Source organism: Dryobates pubescens, chromosome 4 (genome assembly GCF_014839835.1).
Source record: "Dryobates pubescens isolate bDryPub1 chromosome 4, bDryPub1.pri, whole genome shotgun sequence".
NCBI lineage: Eukaryota > Metazoa > Chordata > Aves > Piciformes > Picidae > Dryobates > Dryobates pubescens.
Window position 1 is genome coordinate 20,683,431 of NC_071615.1, and position 23,537 is coordinate 20,706,967.

Consider the following 23,537-nt stretch of genomic DNA (forward strand, 5'->3'; position numbering starts at 1 on the left):
AGCAGGTGAGACAGCCTGTAAGACTTACATAACCTGTAAGACTGAGACAATTTGTAACAATGTGAGAACCTGTAAGGCTGAGACAGGCTGAGACAGCCTGAAAGACTAAGACAACCTGTAAGACTGTGACAGCCTGTAAGGCTGAGACAACCTCCAAGGCTGAGACAACCTCCCACACTGCAAACATGGCCACAGGGCACCGCAGACAGGAAAACCTGACCTCCTGCTGCTGGGTGAGGAAAGCATCTCAGAGATGTTAGCAGACTTGGGTGAGACCACAGGGAAAAAGAGTCAGTATCAGGTTTTGGAGGAAAGCTTTGGTGTGCTTTGGGCTGTCCTCTTCACATCATGGAACAGTTACTCATTGCCATTTTGAGGCCTTACTGCTAACAAGGGATCTCAGTTGCTTTAAAACGGTCATGCCAAAAAATTACCACTTAGTAGACAGGCAACTCACTGCTACCCTTGCTGTAAGTAAGCCAGGGTACAAGCCAAACAACAGTGTACATCTGCACTGGTTTTGATCTTCATGGATTATCATGCTAAGAAAAAAAACTTTGCTCTTCTTCTCAATATGCTTCTGGTTGGTCTCAGTTTTTCTCACCTAGTTTTAATTTCTGTTCATAGATAATCTTGCACCTGGTTTAGCTTCATCTGGTATTGGCTGCCTTCTTTGCTATCAGAATATAGATGGCACAATAAGCTGCAAGAAAATCAATGGGGAAGTGACACAAATGAAGAGTTCATTATATTCTCAGAGTAAGTTCCCAGTAGTATCTTTACCAAAGTCATCTTCTACATGGCCTGAAGTAAAATACAATTCAAACCTGTGTGAGATGTACTTGGGCTGGTTTTGTTAGCAGCTAATCAAAATCATACCACCAAGGCCCCTCAGAAGAAAATAAGGAGTAAAAGAAATCTATGTTCCTTTGGGCTTAATTTTTCCCCAGTTTAATTTTTTGCAAATGGGTTGGCAAGTGGCACCTATAGCCAAGACTTGGCACAATACTGAGCCTCCACACTTTCATAAACCCCTCCAGCAGGTCTGCAGTACCTCAAGCTACGTCTGACTTCAACCAAGCCCAGCGTGGGTCTTTGAACATGAACATATGGTGAACAGAAAAGTGCTGGAGGCTTCACACAGACCCAAACCTAAGTGCTGCTGAGGTATGACAGGTCTGAATTTGTGCATAGCATCCATCTAATTCCCTGGAAGCGTTTAAGATTGTGATCAATTTAGTATTAATCTAAACCGATTATCCTCAGCTTCAAGCAAATGAAATACATAAGTAGATTGTTAGGACGAGAAAGCAATATTTTAGTGAAATGAACAGATTAAAAAGCTAAGACAAAGGTCTGACTACTCAAATCAGCTATAATCTTGATGGCAGGCCTTGGGAAATATAGGTCAATATGTTTCATGTTAGATGCTTTAACAGTACAGAGACTGAAAGGTATTTGTAAAAATCATAATTCTAAATCTGAGGTGGTGATTGGACTTTCAAAATGGTTTCAAGACACTTCTTTCCTACTTTTGCTTTTTCCTCTCTGTGCTCTACCATAGTGTTCCCAGTTGAGCTTGAGTGCACCACATACGTAAAGGGAAGTGGTTCTCTCTGTCCTGCAAGCTAGGACAGAGAGCTCTTTGCACTCTTTGGAAAGTGGGCACCTCTCAGGTTCCTCAGCTGATTCCAACAGGGATCACAGATGAGAGCTGTGAGCTGCAAGGCTCACCATCCAAATGAAAATTAAATCCAGCAAGGGCTCATCTTGGCTGGATGCACAGCTTGCTCATCTGTCTCTCCCTGCAGTGCACAGAGAGTCAGCAGGGACATAAGCTCTCCGATGGCTCCATGAGAATCAGGAAACTGAAGGGGGTCAGGACCAGTGTGAGGGAAATCATCCTTTGAGGTGAAAAGACCACCTCATCTCATCATGAGCTCTTGTCCTGGGGAAGAGTCTCAGCCGGGATCTGTGCTGCTGTCTCCCAGCACTAGAAAATGCTCTGTCCTCCCCCAGCTCAGGAGCTTGCATGGCAGCTCAGAGAGAGGGTTGCAATGAGAAGGTCTGTCAGACTAAAGCCACCAGGGATTGCTGAAAGGGAGATCAATGGGGAAGCAAACTGAAATGGTGTACACAGTCCTGATGAACCTGTGCTGGTTTATAAGCAGGGCAAGCATCAGAGCTGCTCTCAGTTTGTTTCTGTGGTGAAAAGGTTACAATTTAAGCATACTTGGCAGGTACACACAACCAAGCAGACAGCTTATTCTCAGTAAATACTTTTCAGTCATATAAGAAGCCCCTATCTCTAGAGCAGAAAAAGCTTCACTTTACTGTAGGCATTACACTGCATAAAGGGGATGTGTTAGCTTATATTCTGCTGGAAGCACAACAGTGAAGAAAAAGGTTTAAAAATTAAAAGAATCAAGTTGCCAGCAGCAAAAGGGCACAATACACAGGAAAAAAAATAAAAAAGAGAAGTATTTCTTGTTCCTTGGAGGCTACTACGAACCACTTGCAGTAATTAAAAACAACTCTGAGCTGCACAATGTTGACAAAAGGATAAGATGCTGTTTTGCAGCCAGACACAGAACTAATTATGCTGCTATAGACAGTCTTTATTGACTTCTGCTGCTTTTTTTTTCCTCATTAGTCAAAAAGGTATCACAAAACAACTATTGGCTTTATTTCACAAACTGCCTCTTTAAAAAAAAATTACAGGAGGAAAATAAAATTATTGAAGACAAAATGCTACTGAAATCTAGCCCTAAAATATATGGTTTCTGGTATATGGTTTCTGGTATAAAGCATAACTATACAATATATCTGTATATGCTGTAGAGGAAAGCAAAATTAACCAAACATTGTGCCACTTACACAGAGATTCAATCCCACTTCTTTTTATTTTCTGTTGATCTCCTAAGTCTTCATCTTAAATACCTGAAATGTGCAGATAAAGTGACAAATCCAGCCTCATGTTGCCCAGTACAAGATGCTTCTGACCCCTAGGACTGCTCTTTGGTATTTGTCAGGTGACTACCTCACTTTTATCCTTTGTCCTCCTCCTCAAACATCTACTGAAATGTTTAGACTGAGAGGCTGAGGGCATCTTGGCTGCCATTCCCAAAGCACAGACTGCAAATGTGGTAAGCCCTTGTATCGTGTAAATATAGCAGATGTACTCTGTCTGAGGTGGGGTGCTGCTTGGGCTTCTGAAGTGCCTGTCTGTCCTTAAAGCTGGAATGGATGGCTGACCTGAGAGTTATGGTGAATGGAGTTAGATCCAAAAGTGGTATTCCCCAGGAATCCTGAGGCCTGTGCTCTTTAGTATCTTTATCAGTGATCTGGGTGAGGGAATTGAGTGTACCCTCACCAAGTTTACAGCCGACACCAAGCTGGGTATCACAGTATCACAGTATAACTAAGGTTGGAAGAGACCCCAAGGATCATCGAGTCCAACCTGTCTCGGTAGACCTCACGACTAGACCATGGCACCAAGTGCCACATCCAGTCTCCCCTTGAACACCTCCAGGGACGGTGACTCCACCACCTCCCTGGGCAGCCCATTCCAATGACGAATGATTCTCTCGGAGAAGAACTTTCTCCTCACTTCGAGTCTAAACCTCCCCTGGTGCAGCTTGAGACTGTGTCCCCTTGTTCTGGTGCTGGTTGCCTGGGAGAAGAGACCAACCCCTTCCTGGCTACAACCTCCCTTCAGGTAGTTGTAGAGGGCAATGAGGTCACCCCTGATCCTTCTCTTCTCCAGGCTAAACAATCCCAGCTCCCTCAGCCTCTCCTCATAGGGCTTGTGCTCCAGGCCTCTCACCAGCCTTGTTGCCCTTCTCTGGACACATTCAAGTGTCTCGATGTCCTTCTTAAACTGAGGGGCCCAGAACTGGACACTGGGTGAGAGTACTGATCTTCTGGAGGGTAGAGAGGCTCTAAGGAGGGATCTGGGCAGGTGGGATTGATGGGCCAAGGCCAGTTGTATGAGGTTTAAAGGGTTGACAGCCGGGTCATGCACTTGTGTCATAACTTGGAATGGGCTGCCCAGGGAGGTGGTGGAGTCACCGTCCCTGGAGGTGATCAAGAGGAGATTGGACGTGGCACTTGGTACCATAGTCTAGTCATGAGGTCTGTGATGACAGGTTGGACTCGATGATCCTCAAGAGGAAAGGGGCTCTAGTTGTGCCAAGGGAGGTTTAAGTTGGCTAATGGGAAATACTTCTCCACTAAAAGGGTTGTCAAGCCCTGGAACAGGCTGCCCAGGGATGTGGTGGAGACACTCTCTGGAGGGATGTAAAAGCTGTGTAGATGTGGTGCTAGTGGCCATGGTTTAGTGGGGATCTGGCAGTGCTGGGTTAACAGTTGGATTCGGTGATCTTAAAGGCATTTTCCAACCGAAATTACTCTCTGATTCTCTCACTGACACGGTAAAACATCTACTAGGTTAGTAATTGCCTATCGCTGTTGAATTTAAGCTTTTGCCCTAGATGCTGCAGGCCAAATTTTCAAGGCATGACACGCAGGGACGTTTCCAGCAGGTTGTCGGGCTCGCAGACAGCCGGCTCGGGCTTGGCACACCGCGTCGGGCACAGTCCACGCCGCCTCGGCGGCCTCCGCGGGAACCCCGCTTCAAGTCCCCGCCCCGGGGGGCGGTTCAGGGCCGCCCCATGCGCGGTGCCCGCCGCCCGTACCGAAAACGAGAGCAAGATGGCGGCGCCCAGGGAGGGGAGCTGAGGGCTGTGGGGCGCAGCGGCCGCCTCCCGCGCGCAGGTAACGGCTCCCCGGCGGCGGGCTCGTGGCGGGGCTGCCCTCCTTCAGGCCTCCCCTCCTGTCAGGCCCGCGGTTCTAGCCGCGGTTCCTGTTCCCGCTCGCCCGGCCTTTGCTTCCAGTGCCCGCTGCCGTGCGCGCTCCGCTCGCTCCCTCAGTCTCGCTTCCTCCGCCCTGCCTGTCCCACCCCCGCAGTGGCTCCGTACCCTGCAGTGTCCCTTTCAGCAGGGGCCTGAGCCTCTCGCCCCGCTGTGGCTGCTGTCCACTCACTCTTTCCTGTTTCTGCAACAGTCGGCCGCCCACACACAGCTTTTGCTGGTAAACTGGGGGGGAAAATTTGAGGAGATGGTTGGGTTTTATAATTCAGATTTGAGTCGCAAGGAAGAGAAAGGAACTTGACTCTGCCTGCCTCACTTGTAGGGTGGGTGAAATGTGCTGGCCCTTACCGAGGGATTTTCAGCACCTCAATTTAGTTAAAATCTCCCCTCCTGTATGCTTCTTGTTTATTATTATTAACATTTCTTCTTATCTTTCCGAAGCCTTTTCTGTTCCATCAGTGCAGCCCTTCCCTCCCTTCTTGAGGCACTTTGCCTGAGTTGGAGAGTTTTGGTTTATAACCTGGTCTATCAAAGACCCACACAGCACTGGACCGGACTGCCTTTACCTGGGATGGGGCATCCTGCTTGTCTTAGTCCCATGCACACAAGCCTGGGAAGGCAAAACCACCTCGTGCTGTGTCTTTTGCATGTAGTTCTCTGTGCTACATGTCCTTGCATGACCCAACGCTGATTTGCTGGTCTTCACATCTCTGGCTCACAAGTCCGTGCTGCAAGAAGGATGTTGAGGTGCTGGCATGTGTCCAGTAAGAGCAGCAGAGCTGGTGAAGGGTCTAGAGCGCAAGGCTTGAGGAGCGGCTGAGGGAACTGGGGTTGTTTAGCTTGGAGAAAAGGAAACTCAAGGTAGCCTTTGTCATTCTCTTCAAATACCTGAAACGAAATTGTAGCAAGGTGGGGGTTGGTCTCTTCTCCCAAGTAACAAGCATGGGGACAAAAGGAAATAGCCTCAAGTTGTGTCAAGGGAGGTTTAGGTTGGACATTAGGAAAAATTTCTTCACAGAAAGGGTTGTCAAGGCCTGGAGGGATTTAAAAGCTGTGTAGTTGTGGTACTGAGGGACATGGTTTAGTGGTGCACCTGGCTGTGCTGGTTTAATAGTTGTACTTGATTTTAAAGGTCTCTTTCAACCAGAGCAATTTCATGATTCTCTCTTGTGCATGAGAGGATCTGAGACCAGGAAAGAGACCACAGATCTCCTTCTCAACCTGGAAGCCCTGATGCTTTGCAACCCAGTCTGTAGCCCCTGTCCCACTCAGATCCATCCACTGCTCTGATCCCTCCTCGTGTGAGCAGGCCTGAGGTCAGCCAAATATGCCCTGGCAGGTGTGACATCAAGAGGTGGGTTTCTCTTGACCTGCACACAGTTCTGGGGTCTGACTTGTGTCTTTCCTGTCTCCCTTCAGTGGAGGATTCACGTGTGTGTAACTATTGTGTTTTAAAATGCATAGTTTGTAAATACACAGTGCCAAAAGTGGCCTGCCATAAGGAAAGGCTCTTTCTGTTGTAAAATAAATTGAAGTAACACAAATAAAAGTAATAAGGAAAGAATGAATAAAAGCAAGCAAAGTGGTGAGGTACTGAAATGTGCTTGCTAACTTGAGGAGGAAAAATTAGATGTCTACCAAGTAATTCATGCACCTGCACTGGGAATCCTTAATTCTGTCCTGGGCTTGTTATTATTACAAATGAGAAAGATTTTAGGGATTGGCAACAAAAGGTTCAAGGCACCAGCAGGGTGTATGTAATTGAAAAAGGGGTTCAAAGAGGCTGCTTGGTAAGGAAGAGAGAAAATGTACAATTTTATAGATATATGGGGCAGGCAGTGAGGGCTTGTGTACACAGAGGTGGGGAAGGTATTTTCCAGCCTTAATGATTCTCTGAATGTGGGGGAAGTGTAACTCCCTCTGGTTTCCTGGGGACCTCATTTAGGTGGTATAGCAATGATTTCTGCTGACAATGCTGCTATCCCATGGGAAACATAAATATAGCCATTTGTTATACAGAGTTTCTATACACGGGCATTTTACTGATGCAGCTCTGCAGGACAAATGCTGATCTGCCTGAAACAGCTGGTATGGTCCGATAGTCAAGGGTGCAGGGCAGCGGTTGAACAGAACCCTACACAGAGGATAGGAAACAGTGATGTAAATTAGAAAAGGATTTAGTTGGAGGTGAAGATGAGGAAGGAATCTGAGACTGGGGTAAGTTTTGTTAATGTCCTGTTGCCTACTCTGGGAAGTAATATCAGTAAATATCTTAGTGGGTCCAATCCCAAATGTGTGGGCTCTTTGCTTTTTCTCCAACCTGAGTTGTTCTATTTTAGCATTCTAAAGCACATGAGGACACCTTTTACCTGGGTTATCAGTTGAATAAGAACTCAACTACTTTACTTGCTTGCCTTGATAAATTACATCTTGTCTGAACAGTGTAAGTTTCTCTTGTAGTTCTTGCAGGAAACTATACAAAGGAGGAAGCCCTAAGCAAAATATTCAATTTAGAATGTCTAGTTGAAATCTGCTAATTATAGTAATCCTCCCCCATTTCTTCTCAGTGATGACAAATACAGTCATTTTACAGGGTACTTTCATCCAACTTCCTCTTCTCCATATTTCATTCTAAATTTTTCTAACACACTCTTATCCGTCTTCAGGCAGCTGAGCATCTTCACTTGGCTGATCCTGTTCTCATGCAAGCCTGAATGCAAGAATTGTGTCTTAGGAGGGAAGAAGTCCAACACAACAGGTTTGTTCCATGCTGGGGTCACAGTTAGTCCTCTTAGCTAAAAATATAAATGCTTTTGTAATTCAGACACATGGGAATGAAATGCAAGTATCATGGAAAACAGCCAAATCATCAGGGTAAAATAGGCTTCACAGTTACCAGATTTTTGTCTAATTGTAATAACCACTGAATATAGACTGCAGTTCCTCTTATAAAGTCTGAAATCCCTGTTTTGTCTTTTCAGATACCATAACTTGAAGAATGCAGTGGGTTTGGCAGAGAGCTGGCACTTGTGCCTCATGTTTGGAGAGACAGCTGAAGGGCTTGCTGGGCTTGATGAAATGGCAGAGAAGGCTGGTTCCTGCTTGTGTCAGAACTATTTACAGTGAGACAGGGAAATGGGAGAAGAGCTATGGGTTGGAGACAAGAAAAAGAGTTGAAAGCTGGTGGCTGCCAAGAATCAAGGATCAGTTCTGCAGAATTTCAGAAAGTGATGTAAGCATTGCAAAAAATTTGGAAATTATGTGTTCAATTTTTTGTTTTCTCAGAAGGAAATGAGTTGAAACTTAGTGCAGTTGTCTTATAATGATGAGACCTACATTACATTTTGGGGAAAATGCTCTGTCTGGTAGAAGAACAGCTGATGAAAGGGGTGGTGTCTTGGTTTTGACTGGGATGGAGGTAATTTTCTTCCTAGTAGCTGGTGCAGTGCGCTGGGCAGCAAAAAAATACCAAGAAAAATAATCTCAACACAGTAAGAGCAAAGTGAACTTGCAAATTTAAGAAGTGTTTAAGTAATCCTTTCTTTGTATATTATACCACATTTAGGAATTAGTTATTTAAAATACTCAAAAACCATCTTCCAATTTCATAACTTTTGTAAACAGATTTCTCAGGATCTTGTTCCCAAGAAGCTATGACAAATCCATTACACTATGCACTGTATATGTTAAGGGAAGGTGGGTTTTAAGTGTCTTAGGAGTAATGAGTGACTTGCAGGAGAAAAAAAAAATTCCAATTTTCCTATGCAATAAAAGCTCTTGCAAACAACCCTGATCTTAGTCTCTGACTCTTTTTCCCTTTGCAGTTATGCTCAGTCACATAGGTGTGAAAACATTTTTATGACTCTCTGTTCTTCTTTTCTGAATGTAGCCCCTCTCCAACACAAAACTGATTCTGTCAGAGAGGAAAGGGGCTGGCTCTTGGAGGAAGAAAACAGATGAAAGTGGACTGCATGCATATGTGTAGCAGGGCAAGCATTCAGTTAGGCTTGTGTCTTTGAAGCCTCACAATGCATGCATTCCTAGGTGTCATGTAAATCAGACGTATGCTAAGTTCTAAATGGTGGTTGTAATGATATATTGTTTTCCTTTGTACAGTTGAAGGAGATTTAATAACATCTGGTCTTAAGAGGCAGATAGTGTATAGTGCTGCAATGAAGTATTCCTACTGTTTCTTGTTTTGCTGTTACTGGACAAAAGTAACACAGAAGTAATATTTGATAAATATGAACAGAGTTTTGTTTTAGCATAGTAGAAGTTGCCCATATTGTTTTAATCTATTATTAACCAATGAAACATAATGTAGAGACTTACTAATCATGTGTCAGTGGCCAGTTCAACAGTACTGAAGATCTATTAGGAATAATATATGTAACAGAACGCTTGATTTCTTTGTAACTTCTGTCAGTTTACTCAAACCTAGCTAAATGAATTGTTGCCTTTACATTGCTTGTGAAATGTCTTTGGATCTGAGCATACCTAGTGGAACTGCACAGTTTCCCTTCGGTGGATGTTCATACAATTGCAAACAACTGAGTTAGGCACTCAGTGAGTTACTGCAGTTCACCTGACAAAAAAGCAGCTGGTCAAGACTGAGTTCCATGTTTGCTATAAATACAAAGTATTTAAAACATTTCTTTAAATTGCCAGGAGGGTAATTCAGTCTGTCATCTTGTCATTTTTGGGAGGGACAGATTAGGAGTGCAGAGATAGTCACAGATGCTATGGCAGGGAATGGTGATTTGTTATGTTAATGTATATTTTTTTGAGTTAAAGTTGATTAAAAGCATAATTTTTCAAGCTCCATGTAAATATAAATTGATGAGATGGCAGCAAAGTCTGGTAAAAAAAATCTCTATTTATAGACCCCAAAAATTTGATTCAGTCAACTTTGTTGGTGCTCATTTGGATCAGTTCCAGTAGAGCCTTGTTTCTCCTCTTGGTACCACATATTTTATAGTATGCAGGTGTATTTATTTGAGTGGAATAATAACTCACATAGTGACAAATATCTAAACATTTTTTTTCTAGAAATCAAGACCAAAATTTTATGTGCTTTCTATGTTCCCCTATCCTTCTGGAAAGCTTCACATGGGCCATGTTCGTGTCTACACCATCAGTGATGCAGTAGCTCGGTTCCAGAAGATGAGAGGAATGCAGGTAAGAGCAGCAGTAGGATTGGGTGGGGGTTTTGTGTTTTAATACCATATTTGGTCAGGAAATTAGTGTTTTCTACCTTGGATTATATGCTACAGATCATAGAATCAACCAGGTTGGAAAAGACCTGAGATCATCAAGTCCAACCTATTACCTAATACCTAACACCTCATGACAACTAAACCATGGCTCCAAGTGCCACATCCAATCTTTTTTTGAACACCTCCAGGGATGGTGACTCCACCACCTCCCTGAGCAGCACATTCCCCAGGCCAATTACTCTTTCTGGTGCCGGTTGCCTGGGAGAAGTGACCAACCCCCACCTGGCTACAACCTGCTTTCAGATAGTTGTAGAGAGCAATAACGTCTCCCCTGAGGCTCTTCTCCAGGCTAAACACCCGCAGCTCCTGCCGCCTCTCCTCACAGGGCTGTGCTCCAGACCTGTCCCCAGCCTCATTGCCATTCTCTGGACACTTTCAAGTGTCTCAGTGTCCTTAAATTGAGGAGCCCATGCATAGATAATGATCTGTGGAGCTTGGAATATCAAAATCTGAGACTTCTTTAAAACAGATGGTATTCAGAACTCACTTTTGGTGACAGATGGGTAGAAGCTATCTCAATTGATACAGCTGGTGCTGTTTCATCTACCTGAATCCATTGATCATCCTGCTCCTGTGAGAGAAGACTGAAGAACCTACAGCAATCTGGGTGGGACCACAGAGAGGGAAGAGGTGCAGCTGGCAAGAGAAAATTTGGACATCACATTCAGGAGGAGAAAAATGTTTAGAATCTGGGAAACAATAGGAAGAAGGAGAACAGAAAGGTAATACCCAGTTTTTGAGTAAGAAACAAGGAAAGAAATAGCCATGGGCAAAAATCTACGGAAGCCTCAGAAAGGAATTTTCATTAATGTATGAGAGAGAAGGAGCAGCTCAAGAAATAGGAGTCAGAACCCCAAAAGAGCACAAAGGAAGTGGAGAGATAAATTTTCATTGCTGGATATGCTACTAAGTGCCATTTCCTTGCTACAAGTGCTGTAGAAGTGTAGTATTTCCTGGAGTTAGCACTATCCATCAGGCTCTTAAAGGTATTGCCACTGAATTATGCAGTGTGCTGCCTTTCCAAATACTATATATTTTATGCCAGTGATGAACATGCTGTGCGCTGAATATGTGCTGCAGCTTCACAGAAATGTATTCTCACGCTTTTAAAATTAAAAAGACCTAACTGCCTTACCCTTCAAATGAGACAATCCCCTGTAAGGTCTGTTGTAGCACTCATCTTCCCCAACTCCCCTGAATGACCAGAACTTAACCTCACTTCAAAATTTGAGTTAATGAGGGGATTTCACTTCTTGCTTGGTCTTAAGACCACTGGAGATGTCGTTTCAGGGCTTAGCTCATGTCTCATTAGTAACAGTGAAGATACCCACTAAATTCCTGTTCAGCAAGATGAAAACTTGCTTCCTCTTGTATCAGCTGAAATCAAGTGAAAATCATTGTCTACATCCAGTTGGGTGCTGTAGGTGTTAACTTCTGGATACAAGGGAAGTAAGCACCATCAAGAGCAACCTTGGCAGAAAATGAATCACAGAACGTTAGGGGCTGTAAGGGACCTCCAGAGATCATCCTGCCAGAGCAGGATCATCCAGGGCAGGCTGCACAGAAGGTGATGTTATTGCAGTGAAACACAAGAGCCACTGGGAAGGCCAATTTTTATTTCCATGATGGCCTTTTTTCCCCTTCCCACCCCCTCCCCCCAAAGTTGTGAAAATCTTGTAAAGTTTTGAAATCTTGCATTTCAGAGTGTTTTTGTATTTCATGGGAAAATTACTTTGAGGGGTATTAGAATGCCTGTAGAACATGCTGAATTTCTATAAAGATGTATCTTCTGTTGTGTTAACCACTTTGAACGTCTATTTATGACTCAAGGTGGGCAGCCAAAGAATTTAAACTTCATGTATGATTAAGAGACATTAAAGATCTCTCAGATGGTTTTCTGAGGCTGTCATTCTTAGAGCTGTTGTATTAGTGATACACATTAACCTGCTGGAACTTTTATTTACCTTAAAAAAACTTTCATTAGCTATGCTAATTTATCCATCACTTAGAAGGAAAATCCTTACCATTGATTTTTCTCTTCACAATTCATTTCTCAGCCTCTGGATGTACAATCTGTTCAAAGATTTCTTTATTGGGATGGTTGTAGGCTGTTACATGGTTTGATATTCCCAAGAAAGATATTTCTTTTCCCCTGTATTGAGGGAATTTTCCAAATTCTTCAGTACATAAAGAATCCTTTAGAAACAACAGAAAAATGTTAGTATGCATAATTTTTAACTTACTCAATTGATTTAGGCTTTATTTTTCTTTCTGGAAATTCAGCTCCAGTAGCTTGTGTTTGAAAGTTCAGGAACTGTTAATTTTTCCTGAGTCAAAAGGATAGGTAGAAATGAATTCATTTCAGGCAATTTCAGAATAAAAGTATTACTTAGTAATGGTGTTTAAACTTTGTTTATATAAAATAAAGGAAGAGTCATCAAAAATCCTCTTAGCAACTGTAGCTCTGCATATGGACGTAGAGCTGACCCTGGTCAGCAGGTCAGAAAGCTACTGGAAACAGCATAGAGAAGTTGAAAGTCTTTGTAAGGCACTGAGGAATGATGGACTGTTATCAAAGCAAAAAAAATAGTCCAGTTTTGGGCTCCCCAGTTCAGGAGAGACAGGGGTCTGCTGGAGAGAGTCCAAGAGAGCTATGAGGATGAATGGGAGAATTGAGCATCTCTGTTATAAAGAGAGACTGAGAGACCTGGGGCTATCTGGTCTGGAGAGGAGAGGGCTGTGAGGGTATCTGATCATTGTCTATAAATATCTGAGGGGTGGGTGTCAAGATGAAGGGGCCAGGCTCTTTTTGATGGTGCTGTGATAGGACAAGGAACAACAGGTACACTTTGGAACACAGGAGGTTCCACCTCAACACAAGGAGACACTTCTGTATAGTGAGGGTGCTGGAGCCCTGGAACAGGCTGCTCAGAGGGGTTGTGGAGTCGTCTTCTCTGGAGTGCCCTAGGTGATCCTGCTTTGGCAGGGGGGTTGGACTGGATGATCTCTGGAGGTCCCTTCCAATGCCTGACATTTTGTGATATGTTTCTTAGAGAATGGCTTAATGAGAAAACAGTAAATGAGCTTCCTATTGATTTAATCTGAACAGGCAGGAATTGGTTGGTTTGTTACACTTTAGTCAGGATAAGCTCGAATGATTTTCCAAAGGGGTTAGAGCTCCTTTAGTGAATTGGAGCCATTCTTTGGAATACATTTGTGTAATTTCTTCATTTTGGAAGTAGTTGGACATCTTAAGTGGGAAAGTGTAAAATCATCTAGATGCTGGCTTACTGGTTTTCTAAAATGGAATGTTAGGTGGGTTTTCTTCTGGCTGGGAAAGATCTGATTTGTTTTCAATTAAAATATTCTAGCGAGGTAATGTGCACAGAAATCAACTGATGTTTGCTGGAAACCTCTTCTTCACTAACATTTGAAGTGAGGAAAGAAATATTTGTTCCTCTTTGTTTTGATTTTTTTATTTTCTTTTTTTCTCTTACTTTGGAGCGCATAAAGCTGTGGATTATACTGCTCCCTAACAACACTGAAGCCACGCAAAGGATAGATTGCTTTGCTTGAATGCACTGGGCTAAGCTCGTCCCAAAATGTGTTGAGGATAACATTTGTCTTGAAGTGGAATTAAACCAATTTTGTGTGTGTGGAGAGTTCTAGTCACAGATCTTATTGCAAACATATTTCTTTAAAAATGCTGTGAAAAAGTAATTTCTATGTTTTGAATTTCAGATCTCTGCCTGTTAATAAACCAATCCAGAACTATAATGTGCAGGTTCCGGTTGTGTTTTCTCTGTGCATGTTGTGAATTCAGATGTAGTAGTTTACAAAGTTGAAAGGTTTCCTCTTCATTATTTGAGGTGATAGAGACGTTCATGGTGACTTTCACCATGGCAGGCTTCCTGTCTGCTTCTGCTGCTTGGGGAACAAGTATTTCCCATTGCTTTATCATGCTATCATTATCATGGCTTTGATAAATTCCAAAGTGGGTAATTTGTGCCTCTCAGAGGACCAAGAATAATTCCCTTAGCAATCAGTAAATAGAGAGTGATGTGCTTCAATAGTTCCTGTGATATCTTTTTAATACAATTTTGAATTGAGAGTGATCCCCCCAGCAAGGCTGTCACATGTGAGCTGGGCAGAAATGGGAATGAGCATTGCACAGTTCCGGGTGAATTGCTGGGCACTGGGGTTAGATTTCTTAATTTGTGCTTTTACTGCCCCTGGTAGATGGGATTGGAGTCTCTTCAGTGATACCTCCACAGCAGCCCCAAATGACTTCACATTTTTTGTTTAGTCAGAATTTTTTTTTTAATTGAATGTATTTTCATTCATTGTTTTCTCTTTCAGTAGTGAATCTTAATAATCTTGAAACTGCAAAAGTCAGTGGTATTGAAGAAAGGCAAGTTTAATGAAAGCTTTATCATTAGTTCATCCATAGGATGAACTATTTCCATACAGTTCCCTTTTCTAATCACTGGTAGCTGCTACTCTCTACCATTTTTTGGTGTGGGAGGCTGTTGTGACCTTTTGTCAGGTGATTTTCTGTGTTATAAACCGAGTGAAAGTGTTACAGATGTGCTCTGAGGATTCAATCTTAACTAAATTCAGATTCCCAGCAGCAAGCACTGAAGGTGTTAATGAACTCACTGTTGCATTCTGGAAGAGAAGATGAGATATTATTTTAAATGCAATTATGTTAGACAAGGATATGTGTGACTGAGGAGATGAGAGACAACTGTATTTTCTAAATGTTTGTAGTAGTTTGTGTGGCCATAGGAAAAAAATCTTACATTTTATATCTTGTGAGAACCAGAACTAAATGAGTGCATTTTATAAGCAGAGTTCTGTTTTGATAGAAATCTGTGTGGGCTGATTATTTTTTAATTTGGAAGTGCTTTAGCAGAATGCTAATAAGCAGCATTCTGTTGCAGAGAGGCACTGAAATTGTTCTTTCAAGAATCACAGAATCACCAAGGTTGAAGGGACCGCAAAGATCATCAAGTCCAACCTGTCCACACTAGTCAAAAATTCATTATTCTCTTTCCAGATGTGCCTTGTCTGTCTGGGCTTCTTTTTGTTTTGTTAGCTGGTGTGTAATGCTGTTTATTACCTAGTACACTGAGAAGACAATCTAGGAAGATGGCAGAAAGTTGCTCCTGAGGGCAGGGGGTGTTTCCTGGTGGCTGGAACTTGTGGCCAGGAATCCCCTACTTTGTCAGTCCTTTTTTTGTTGTACTTGTTAGTTCATGTGCAGTATGTTGGGGGCTGTACTTGGAGGCAGGGATGTAGACTGTGCTGTACTGATGTAAGTCAGTGAGCCCTCTTCATTTTAATGTTTGGTTAGCTTCTGTTACCACACCTTCTCTGAACTAAATATGCTTATTTACTGGCATTTTGGAAGCTGATTCTCATGCCTCTCTTAAAATATAGAATGCATCAATCTGGATGTAAGAAAGAAGTCAGCTCTCAGGTGGTAGTTTTGAGACCTACTGAGCACATCAGAAGATCAAACAAGTTCTTTGTTTCCTTACAAACGTTAAGGAAAATTCAGTGAGTTGTCTGTCCTAGTTACGTTGACAAAGGCACAGAACTGAGTGTTAGGAGATGGTTGTCAGTTCTGTGTGCTTGCTGATCTCGCCTGCTAATGTTGGTGTCAGAGCAGTAAATGGATGAAGATCCTCTGAGAGGAAGAGCTGAGATCAGGAATGGCTAAATGGAGTTACTGTGTCTAACTGTACTTTGTCCCACAGTCACCTTGACGACAGGGTTGTGACCATGCTGTGAAGTGATTCTTAAAGAGATGCTTTGAGGTGGTGTGAAGTCAGTACCTGACAAGATATGTTCATGATTTGTTTTTCTTTCCCTTTGCAGTTTAGAGAAAATGCTGCCTGTACAGAGAAGTGATGCTGGAACAGGTTCACTCTAGTAGGCAGAACTGATCCCTCACTTGTGTATGGTTTAGAGACTGCTGTCAGGAGCAATCAAGTCAGCATTCAAGAGAGAGGGTGACTTACTTTTTTCTTCTCATTTGTAATGCTGGAGTGAACAGCTGTGTTTTCTGCTAGTCAGAGCCTATGACCAAACCATCCAGGAGCTACAGGAAATACCCTATGGTCTTCAGAATTGCTTTCTGTCTATTTTTTCTTTATTTTGAGCAGTCTTAACTGTTTCTTTATTCTTTGTGACAGCTTCTGACATGTTTTGCAGATTTTCTTCTTCACTTCCATGTCTCTTGAGGTTCTTGGATGCTTTTCAGAACTCTGTTAATCTCAGCCTTGTATTTTCTGCTGGCTAGGTAGAGTTCAAATGTAATGCCAAGTGCTGCGTGGAGACTCTGACATTTTAACTGTAGATAGGTAACATAAATTTTGGCCAGGAGCAGCTGACCTCTTGTTTGGACAAATGCATTTCACAAACCTTTCAAATCCATTCACAGCAGGGAAGTAAAAGAGACAATAAACTTGGAATCATTTTCTAAACCCCTGTGTGTTACATGCATCTCTATAGCAACTACCTAAACAGATCTCTCCTGGAGATTCATTTGAGGATATTTTTAATGTCTCTCAAATTTCAGGTTTCTGTGTGAAGCTGGAATCAGTGCACTTTTGCAGCCCTTTAACTTTATGCTATTGACTGTTAAAGGGAACTGTTGTTGAAGGTGCTGAGTGAACGCACTGGTGATGTTTGTAATAGACATATTGGAATTGGGAAGATCTTTGTGAGCAGATCACTGCTGCTGGCACAAAGATAAAATGTCTGCACTCCAGCTGGCTGGAGCATCAGTCAGCCCTTTTGGGGAGCCTCTAGCCAATAGTGAAGCTGTGGTCCCTGCTTATGAGTCTAAGAAAGAGCCTCATGCCTTGCCAGCCAGGAAATCTTCAGAAGCCAAACCAGAGGTAGCTTTTCTAATATCACTTAAAGTGCATCAGTTTGTAAGGAAAGAAAGCATTTGGAGGGATGCAAATGTAGGGAATTTGTCTAAGCAAAGAGTGGTTAAGTAAGAAAAGATTTCTATTATGCATGAGAAAGAAATCTAATCCTCAGAGACAGATCAACAGCAATAGTAATGTTCAAAAAGAGCCCAGCTGCAGAAACGAACATTTTAGTGTGCCCTTAAACAATCCTGTTGAGATTTGTGCTTTGTCAAATTTATCTTTAGTTTTCAATCTTTTATAACCATCGTTTGCATTGCTGGTGAGGAGAGGGAGAGAAGGGACAAGTGCTTTAGGCTCCAAGTAAGATTCTCTATGTAGCACTTAAAATGTGGAGAAGCAGAAAGCTGGGGCTCATATTTTCTGACACTGTGAGAGAAGGAACAATAAACTGTGATAATTTGAAACACAGAGTAGCATTCCAGCTTCTAGTGGTTTTGTACATCAGGAATGTGCTGTGTGTGGACCCTGGCTTGACTCCCATTTAATCACAGGTTCAGTATCTTTGGTTCCAGCAGGGTACCAATGTACAGCAGGTATAGTTGTAGCTCATGACTGGAAAGGAGAATGCTGAGGAGTGGGATTTATGAAATCCTGTTGCTCTCATACTGAGCTGGTGCTTAGGGCACTTTAGTAAACATGCCTAGAGAGTATTTCTTACAAAAGAATCCATTGAAATCAGAGGATTGGAAGGCTGTAGCAAAGAAGAATACAGATAATTCAAAGGAAGGCATAACAAGAGTAGCTATTAGGTTCTGAACCAAACAATTTTTTTCATGTGGAGATAGCTTGGGAGATTAGCATTGCTGTGCTTGCTTTCTAATGCTGCTTATTCATTTACATGCTACTATGTGTTGGATATATTTTAAGGGATAAAAATGTCAATTTCTTACAATCTTTAAAATGTGACTCAGTCATGTTTTGCTCCTGTTAAACTGGTGTGATTTCAACAATCGAGTTTATAGCACATTTGTAGGTGTAAGAAATAGGACTGGTTTTAACAAGGTATCAAGTATGTACATGGGTTTAATGACAGCATCTTAAGTGCTGGCCTCCCTCTCCCTGATTTAACAGTTTTTTGGGGTATTTACTGTGTCACTAGATTATTTTTCTAAATACTTTGCATGTTACTAGGAGAGGCAGATACCTATCTCAACAGAAATAATCTATTATGTGTTGCAGCAAACATTTCTTTCCACCTTTATTTATTTGTGATCATGGAATACAATTTGTCAGTCTGTAATAGATATTTACCAAAAACCTTGCAGTAAAATCTGACAAAAGAATTTTCCCCATCCTCTTCATTTTGCCTGTTGGAGTGAAGTTTGATGTAGGGTATTCCTCTGTTTCTTATACCAAAAGAAAAAAAATTATAAAAGTAGGCTAAGCATCAAGGCCAATTGTAAACCCACTGATTCAGTTAGTTTTGCTTGTTAGCTTCTTCTTTAGAATGACCATCTGAGTCTGATTAGCAGTGGCATCAACTACTAATTTTGACCACCACAGTAATTGACAAAGGATTGAATTTTTCCATTATCAATGTGATACTGAAATAGTCATGAAGATTTAGAACATAAAGCTTTCAGCTCTCTCTGTCATAGCAAGTATTCTTCATCTTTCCAAACAAATCTGGCCATAGCTGGCACATTTTGAAGACAAAGCAAATTCTGAAATGCAAAACACTGTTTATTGTTTGGATGCAAAACACTGTCATTATTTGGAGGCCCTCTGTGTGTTGCTCATGCCATGCCAGAAGCTGACGTGAGACTGTGATTTTCCTTTTTGCTGACAGGTGATAAATCCAATGGGATGGGATGCATTTGGTTTACCAGCAGAAAATGCTGCAATTGAACATGGGCTTCATCCTGCAAGCTGGACACAAAGGTAGCTTTAAATGAATTTAATATATTTTCACTGTGAATCCCTGTACTGTGGCCCCCATAAACCTACCAAACAGAGCAAAATTGGTGTAAAGATAGTAGAGAGATGGTACAGGAAGAAGCAGAGGCAGTTGCCAGTGTTTGATGGATTGTGGATTCAGTTTTGAAAAGTAAGTGTAATAGGATGAGTTTCAAGGTTTTCTTCTCAATGATTTGTACATTGTATAAAGGGAGAGTATTGAAAGATTGACATTTCCCAAATACCTAAATCAGTGAGTAAGAAATAAATCGGGATTTTACTATGATGAGTTAAATCTTAGTACAGAATACACAGTTGGAAATGATGAGCTCAGGGATAGATTTATGAGCACATCTTGGTACCATGCGCAAGAGGAGGAAGAGAATTTCTTCATCTGAGGCTGAGTCTTGGAAAGTACAAAGCAGCATTATTGCTGCTGATTTCTATGAAAAGGTTGGGCTTTAGACCACAGAATTGGGTGTTATGGTCCCATAATACTCTTGAAAATGAGTAGAAAGTTAAGTTAGTAAACACTATCTTCTGTAAATGACACCAAAACCAATCTTCAGTGGAGCTGTTATTTGTGCTCGGGGTGCAGTGAGCTAGTTGTGGTGTCTTTTTGGGCCTTGATCCATTTCCTTCTTTGATAATCCTATTTCTTTTAAGTGTTTGTTTTGTTTTGTTTGAGTTGGTTTTTTAATGCTTTTGGCCCCATGTTAAGACACTTGATACTTTTCCAACTTAAATATGCTTACTGATTTCACTTAGGGAGAATGTGTGAATGCACTACCACAAATTCTGTGCTACTTCTGCTCATTTTCTACATTTGCTTCATGTGTGGTCTAGGTAAGAAATACTCATGAGAACCTATTACCATCAAGAAGCAAAAACCTGCTTTTGTTCTTCTGACAGAGTCTGAAAAATCACTGTTCACAGAGTGTTGTGGGCAATCAATTTTGTTGTATCATGGTCAGCAAATGGATGGTTTCTGTCTTCCTTCGATAAGCCTGCTGAAGCTCAGCTGTAAACCAGATCTGGTTTAACATATCTGTATGATCTGAGTGCCTTCTTTTTACCTCAGTTATCTTGATGGAACCTTCACCAGACATACAATTGATCCTTGATCCTTGATCCTTTCCTACGTGGCAAATAAGGCAGAGAGGTATTAAAATAACAATATTATAAAACCAGAGAAAAGTTAGCACAGTGTTATTAGAACTGATTATAATGACATCCAAATAAGAACGCTGATTGCATGCTTGAGTTTTTTGATTATGCTAAGGACAGTTCATTGAGGGTTCATGATAGGGACAGTTTAAATTCTGATCCCTGAAGTAATTGCTGTCTGCTCTTTTCTGCCCTACCTCTATCCTGAATGTTTCTCCTGGCTGCAGCAGCAGGGATAACTGAACTGGACGATGTGATAGCAACCTGATGTATCTCAGTCATCCCTGGTGCAGAGCCAGCTGCCTCTGTAAAATGGGGCACACCATAAACTGTTCCGTTTCCAGTTCTTAGGAGCAAAGAACTAAATGTTGGAACATCCTGGTTTTCTGAAGAGGTGCTTTAAAATGAACTCAAACTGACTGTTGCTTCTGCATATGGAGGCTGTTGTGTTGTGTTCCTTTGTGTGAGCTCAGTGGGTTTTGCAGCCACAGTACTGGTTTGATCAGCCTGCTGATCACAGGGAAGCAAGGAAACTGGTAGGGATTTTTTGGAGAACTCTTTGTAGGGCATGGCTTTAGTTGAACGGACAAACTGATTCCACTCATCCTACAGCCACACCATCACCAAAGCAAAATCCAGCCAGGACAACATTGCCGGGATAGAGCAGGATCAGGCCAATGCTGAAAGTGCATCCTACTGCATCGTGAAGATTCCAGAGGGCACTTTGGCTCTGCTGCAGTTAAGATAATAAAAATGATGAGAAGTGATGCTTCAGGAATGTTTCCCTCAAAGTGCAGTGCTGTATTTGCTTTGCAGTTATGATCAAATCAAGAGAAGAAAAATTGTTGTGGAGTGTACACAGCCATTGAAATTGAACCAGAATACGTGAGGGACTTGTGCAATTATCGTTTCAGATGAGTTTGAGTGTTGGTGAAATAATAGTGTTGAGAATTAATTGGTGCTTTTGATTTCTTAGAGCTTTATAACCACCTGATTTTAAATCCAGTCGCATGATAGAAATATTTGACGTTAATGATTTCTTTGGTTTTCATTTTGCAGTAATATTCAACACATGAGGGAACAGTTTGATGCACTGGGGCTGTCTTTTACATGGGACAGGGTAAGATTTTCTTTTCTTAAGGGATGCTGTTTTATTGTGTGATGGAATACTGAAAAACATGGAATGTCATTTTAGTTATGACAATAGAGAAGTCTTTGAAAGAGACCAGTTAAAGCTGTTAAATTGTAAAAGTGACCTGCTTTCAGATTTGTCTCTCTTTTGAGATGCTGATATTATCTGATAGTCTCAGGGGTTAAGAGAATCTTTCTTTTCTTTAAAGTGATTCCAGTTTGCATTTGGATTTTTCTCACTGATTTAGTCATCTTTTTTGAAGTAGCAATTTACTGTGTTAGAAATTAGACAGTAGTCTGGTAGTTAATTTCTGAAACCTTCCTTCTGGTTAAGGTTTTGAGGAGTGCTTTCTTCAATGCATTTGGTTTTGGGGTATACTGATGTATTTAAAGCGATGTGGTGGTGAGAGAAATTCAGTTCTCCTCCCCCCCCCAACCCACAGCTAACTCAGTTGGAGAAGCAAAATGGAAAAGAGCTGTATTTTACAAGCAGAATGGGATGCAATGAATATATACACAATATACAGTATTTACAGTATATACAAAAATATTCAGGAAAGAACAGAACATAGAAAACTCCCCCGCCCCGATAGAGGAGGGCTCCCCCCAAAACCCCCTTTTCCCCCTTCCTCCCTTTTTCCCAAAAAGGGTTAGAGAGAAAAGCAATTATTAAGGGGGAATTCTGTCAGTTCAAAGCATATGTTAAGGGAAGAAAAGAATTAGTTTCTTATCTCGTTAGTTGAAGGTCAGCTCCAGCAAGAAAGACAGCAGCTGTCCAGACCTAGACTGAAACAGACTCAGACTCAAACTAAAAATCCTAAAGTTACATTCCCACTGATCTACCAATGAAATTCGTTTAGAATTATCTTTGTTTTCCTTTTTACACCAAAACATTCAGCTGGAGTGTTTCAGTAGCTGTCCTTTCTTAAAGGCACAGCCTAAAACACAGCCTACTACAAGCTAGTAGATTGCAAAGGTGCTCTGGCTATGTTCTGCTACACTGAAACGTAAGCCTATATTTTCATAGGTGTTCATACCATGGAATCATGGACTCATAGAATGGTTTGGGTTGGAAGGGACCTCCATAGGTCATCCACTGCAACCTCTTGCAGTCAGCTGGGACAACCTCCACTAGATGAGGCTGCGCAGAGCCTTGTCCAGCCTGACCTCAAATATTTCCAGGGATGAGGCCTTAACTACCGCTGTGGGCAACTTGTTTCAGTGCTGCACCACCTTCATGGTGCAGAAATTGTTCCTAATGTCCAATCTGAACCTTCTCTTCTCTCATTTCAATCCATGGCCCCTCGTCCTGTCACTGCAAGCCTTTGCAAACAGTCCCTCTGCAGCCCTGTTGTATCCCCTTCAGGTACTGGCCGGCCTCTATTAGGTCTGCCTGGAGCCTTCTCTTCTCCAGGCTGAACACCCCCAGCTCCCTCAGCCTGTGCTTGTAGCAGAGGTGCTTCTGTCCCCGGATCATTTACATGGCCTCCTCTGGACCCCCTCCATGAGGTCCATGTCCTTCCTCTGTTGAGGGCTCCAGAGCTGGATGCAGCACTGCAGGTGAGGCCTCACCAGAGCAGGGTGAAATGGCAGAATGCTTGAGAATCAGGTGTTCACGTTAAAAACCTCACCAAACACAGCCAGACATAAGCTAATGGCATTTTCAAGATAAAAACTAAATTACTTTTTGAATTGTAAGGTTATTCCATTTACCAGTGAATCAAAGTCAGCCAGGACCTTTACCTTCTCAGCAATAACTGTTGCTTATCATCTTAATATGATTTTGAATAGTGTGTTGGGGATACTAATCTTCCATTTTTAGAGCTGTCTTGTAGATCAGAAAAGTAAAGGAGTAGTTTTCTGGCAATCTGAGACCTGCCATATGTTTTCTTTAATCTTGAAGGTGAGGTTGTTTATTTGTGTGTCTCAGATCTAATGAAACATATTTTGTCTGCTCATACATAAGGCAATGTTTTTCACTGTGAGCTTTTGTTGTAAGATATTCCTTTTCTTGGTGACCGAAAAGCTGCTCCAAAACTAAAAGTTTTGTTGTGCAAGGTTTCCTGTACCCAGGCTTGGCAGTTATTTTCTTATCTTTAAATGTGTTGGCATCTCGGAGATTGTCTGCGTAGTGCAGCAGTGCTCCAAGCAGTGAAATCATACCAGTGGGCTGTGTCCTGGAACACACAGGAGCTGAATGTTGCAGATTGCTTTTCAAGTAAATTGAGACAGCTTCCCTCTGTTTCTGT

General features: G+C 42.0%; 1 protein-coding gene across 4 annotated transcripts in view; it reads left to right on the forward strand.

The window, feature by feature from the left end:
- The window catches only part of LARS2 (leucyl-tRNA synthetase 2, mitochondrial), a 94,127-nt gene that overhangs the window by 25,281 nt on the left and 45,309 nt on the right, over positions 1-23,537 (forward strand). For 2 of the 4 annotated variants that reach the window (XM_054160908.1, XM_054160906.1), the window contains exons 2-6: positions 7,538-7,629; positions 7,853-8,103; positions 9,921-10,049; positions 18,884-18,975; positions 21,217-21,277. In XM_054160908.1, the coding sequence (XP_054016883.1) occupies positions 7,870-8,103; positions 9,921-10,049; positions 18,884-18,975; positions 21,217-21,277 (516 nt within the window). In that variant the 5' untranslated portion in view covers positions 7,538-7,629; positions 7,853-7,869. Of the gene's footprint in view, positions 1-4,714; positions 4,777-5,997; positions 6,226-7,537; positions 7,630-7,852; positions 8,104-9,920; positions 10,050-18,883; positions 18,976-21,216; positions 21,278-23,537 lie in introns of those variants that run through there. The other 2 variants (XM_054160905.1, XM_054160907.1) reach the window with 2 other exon arrangements.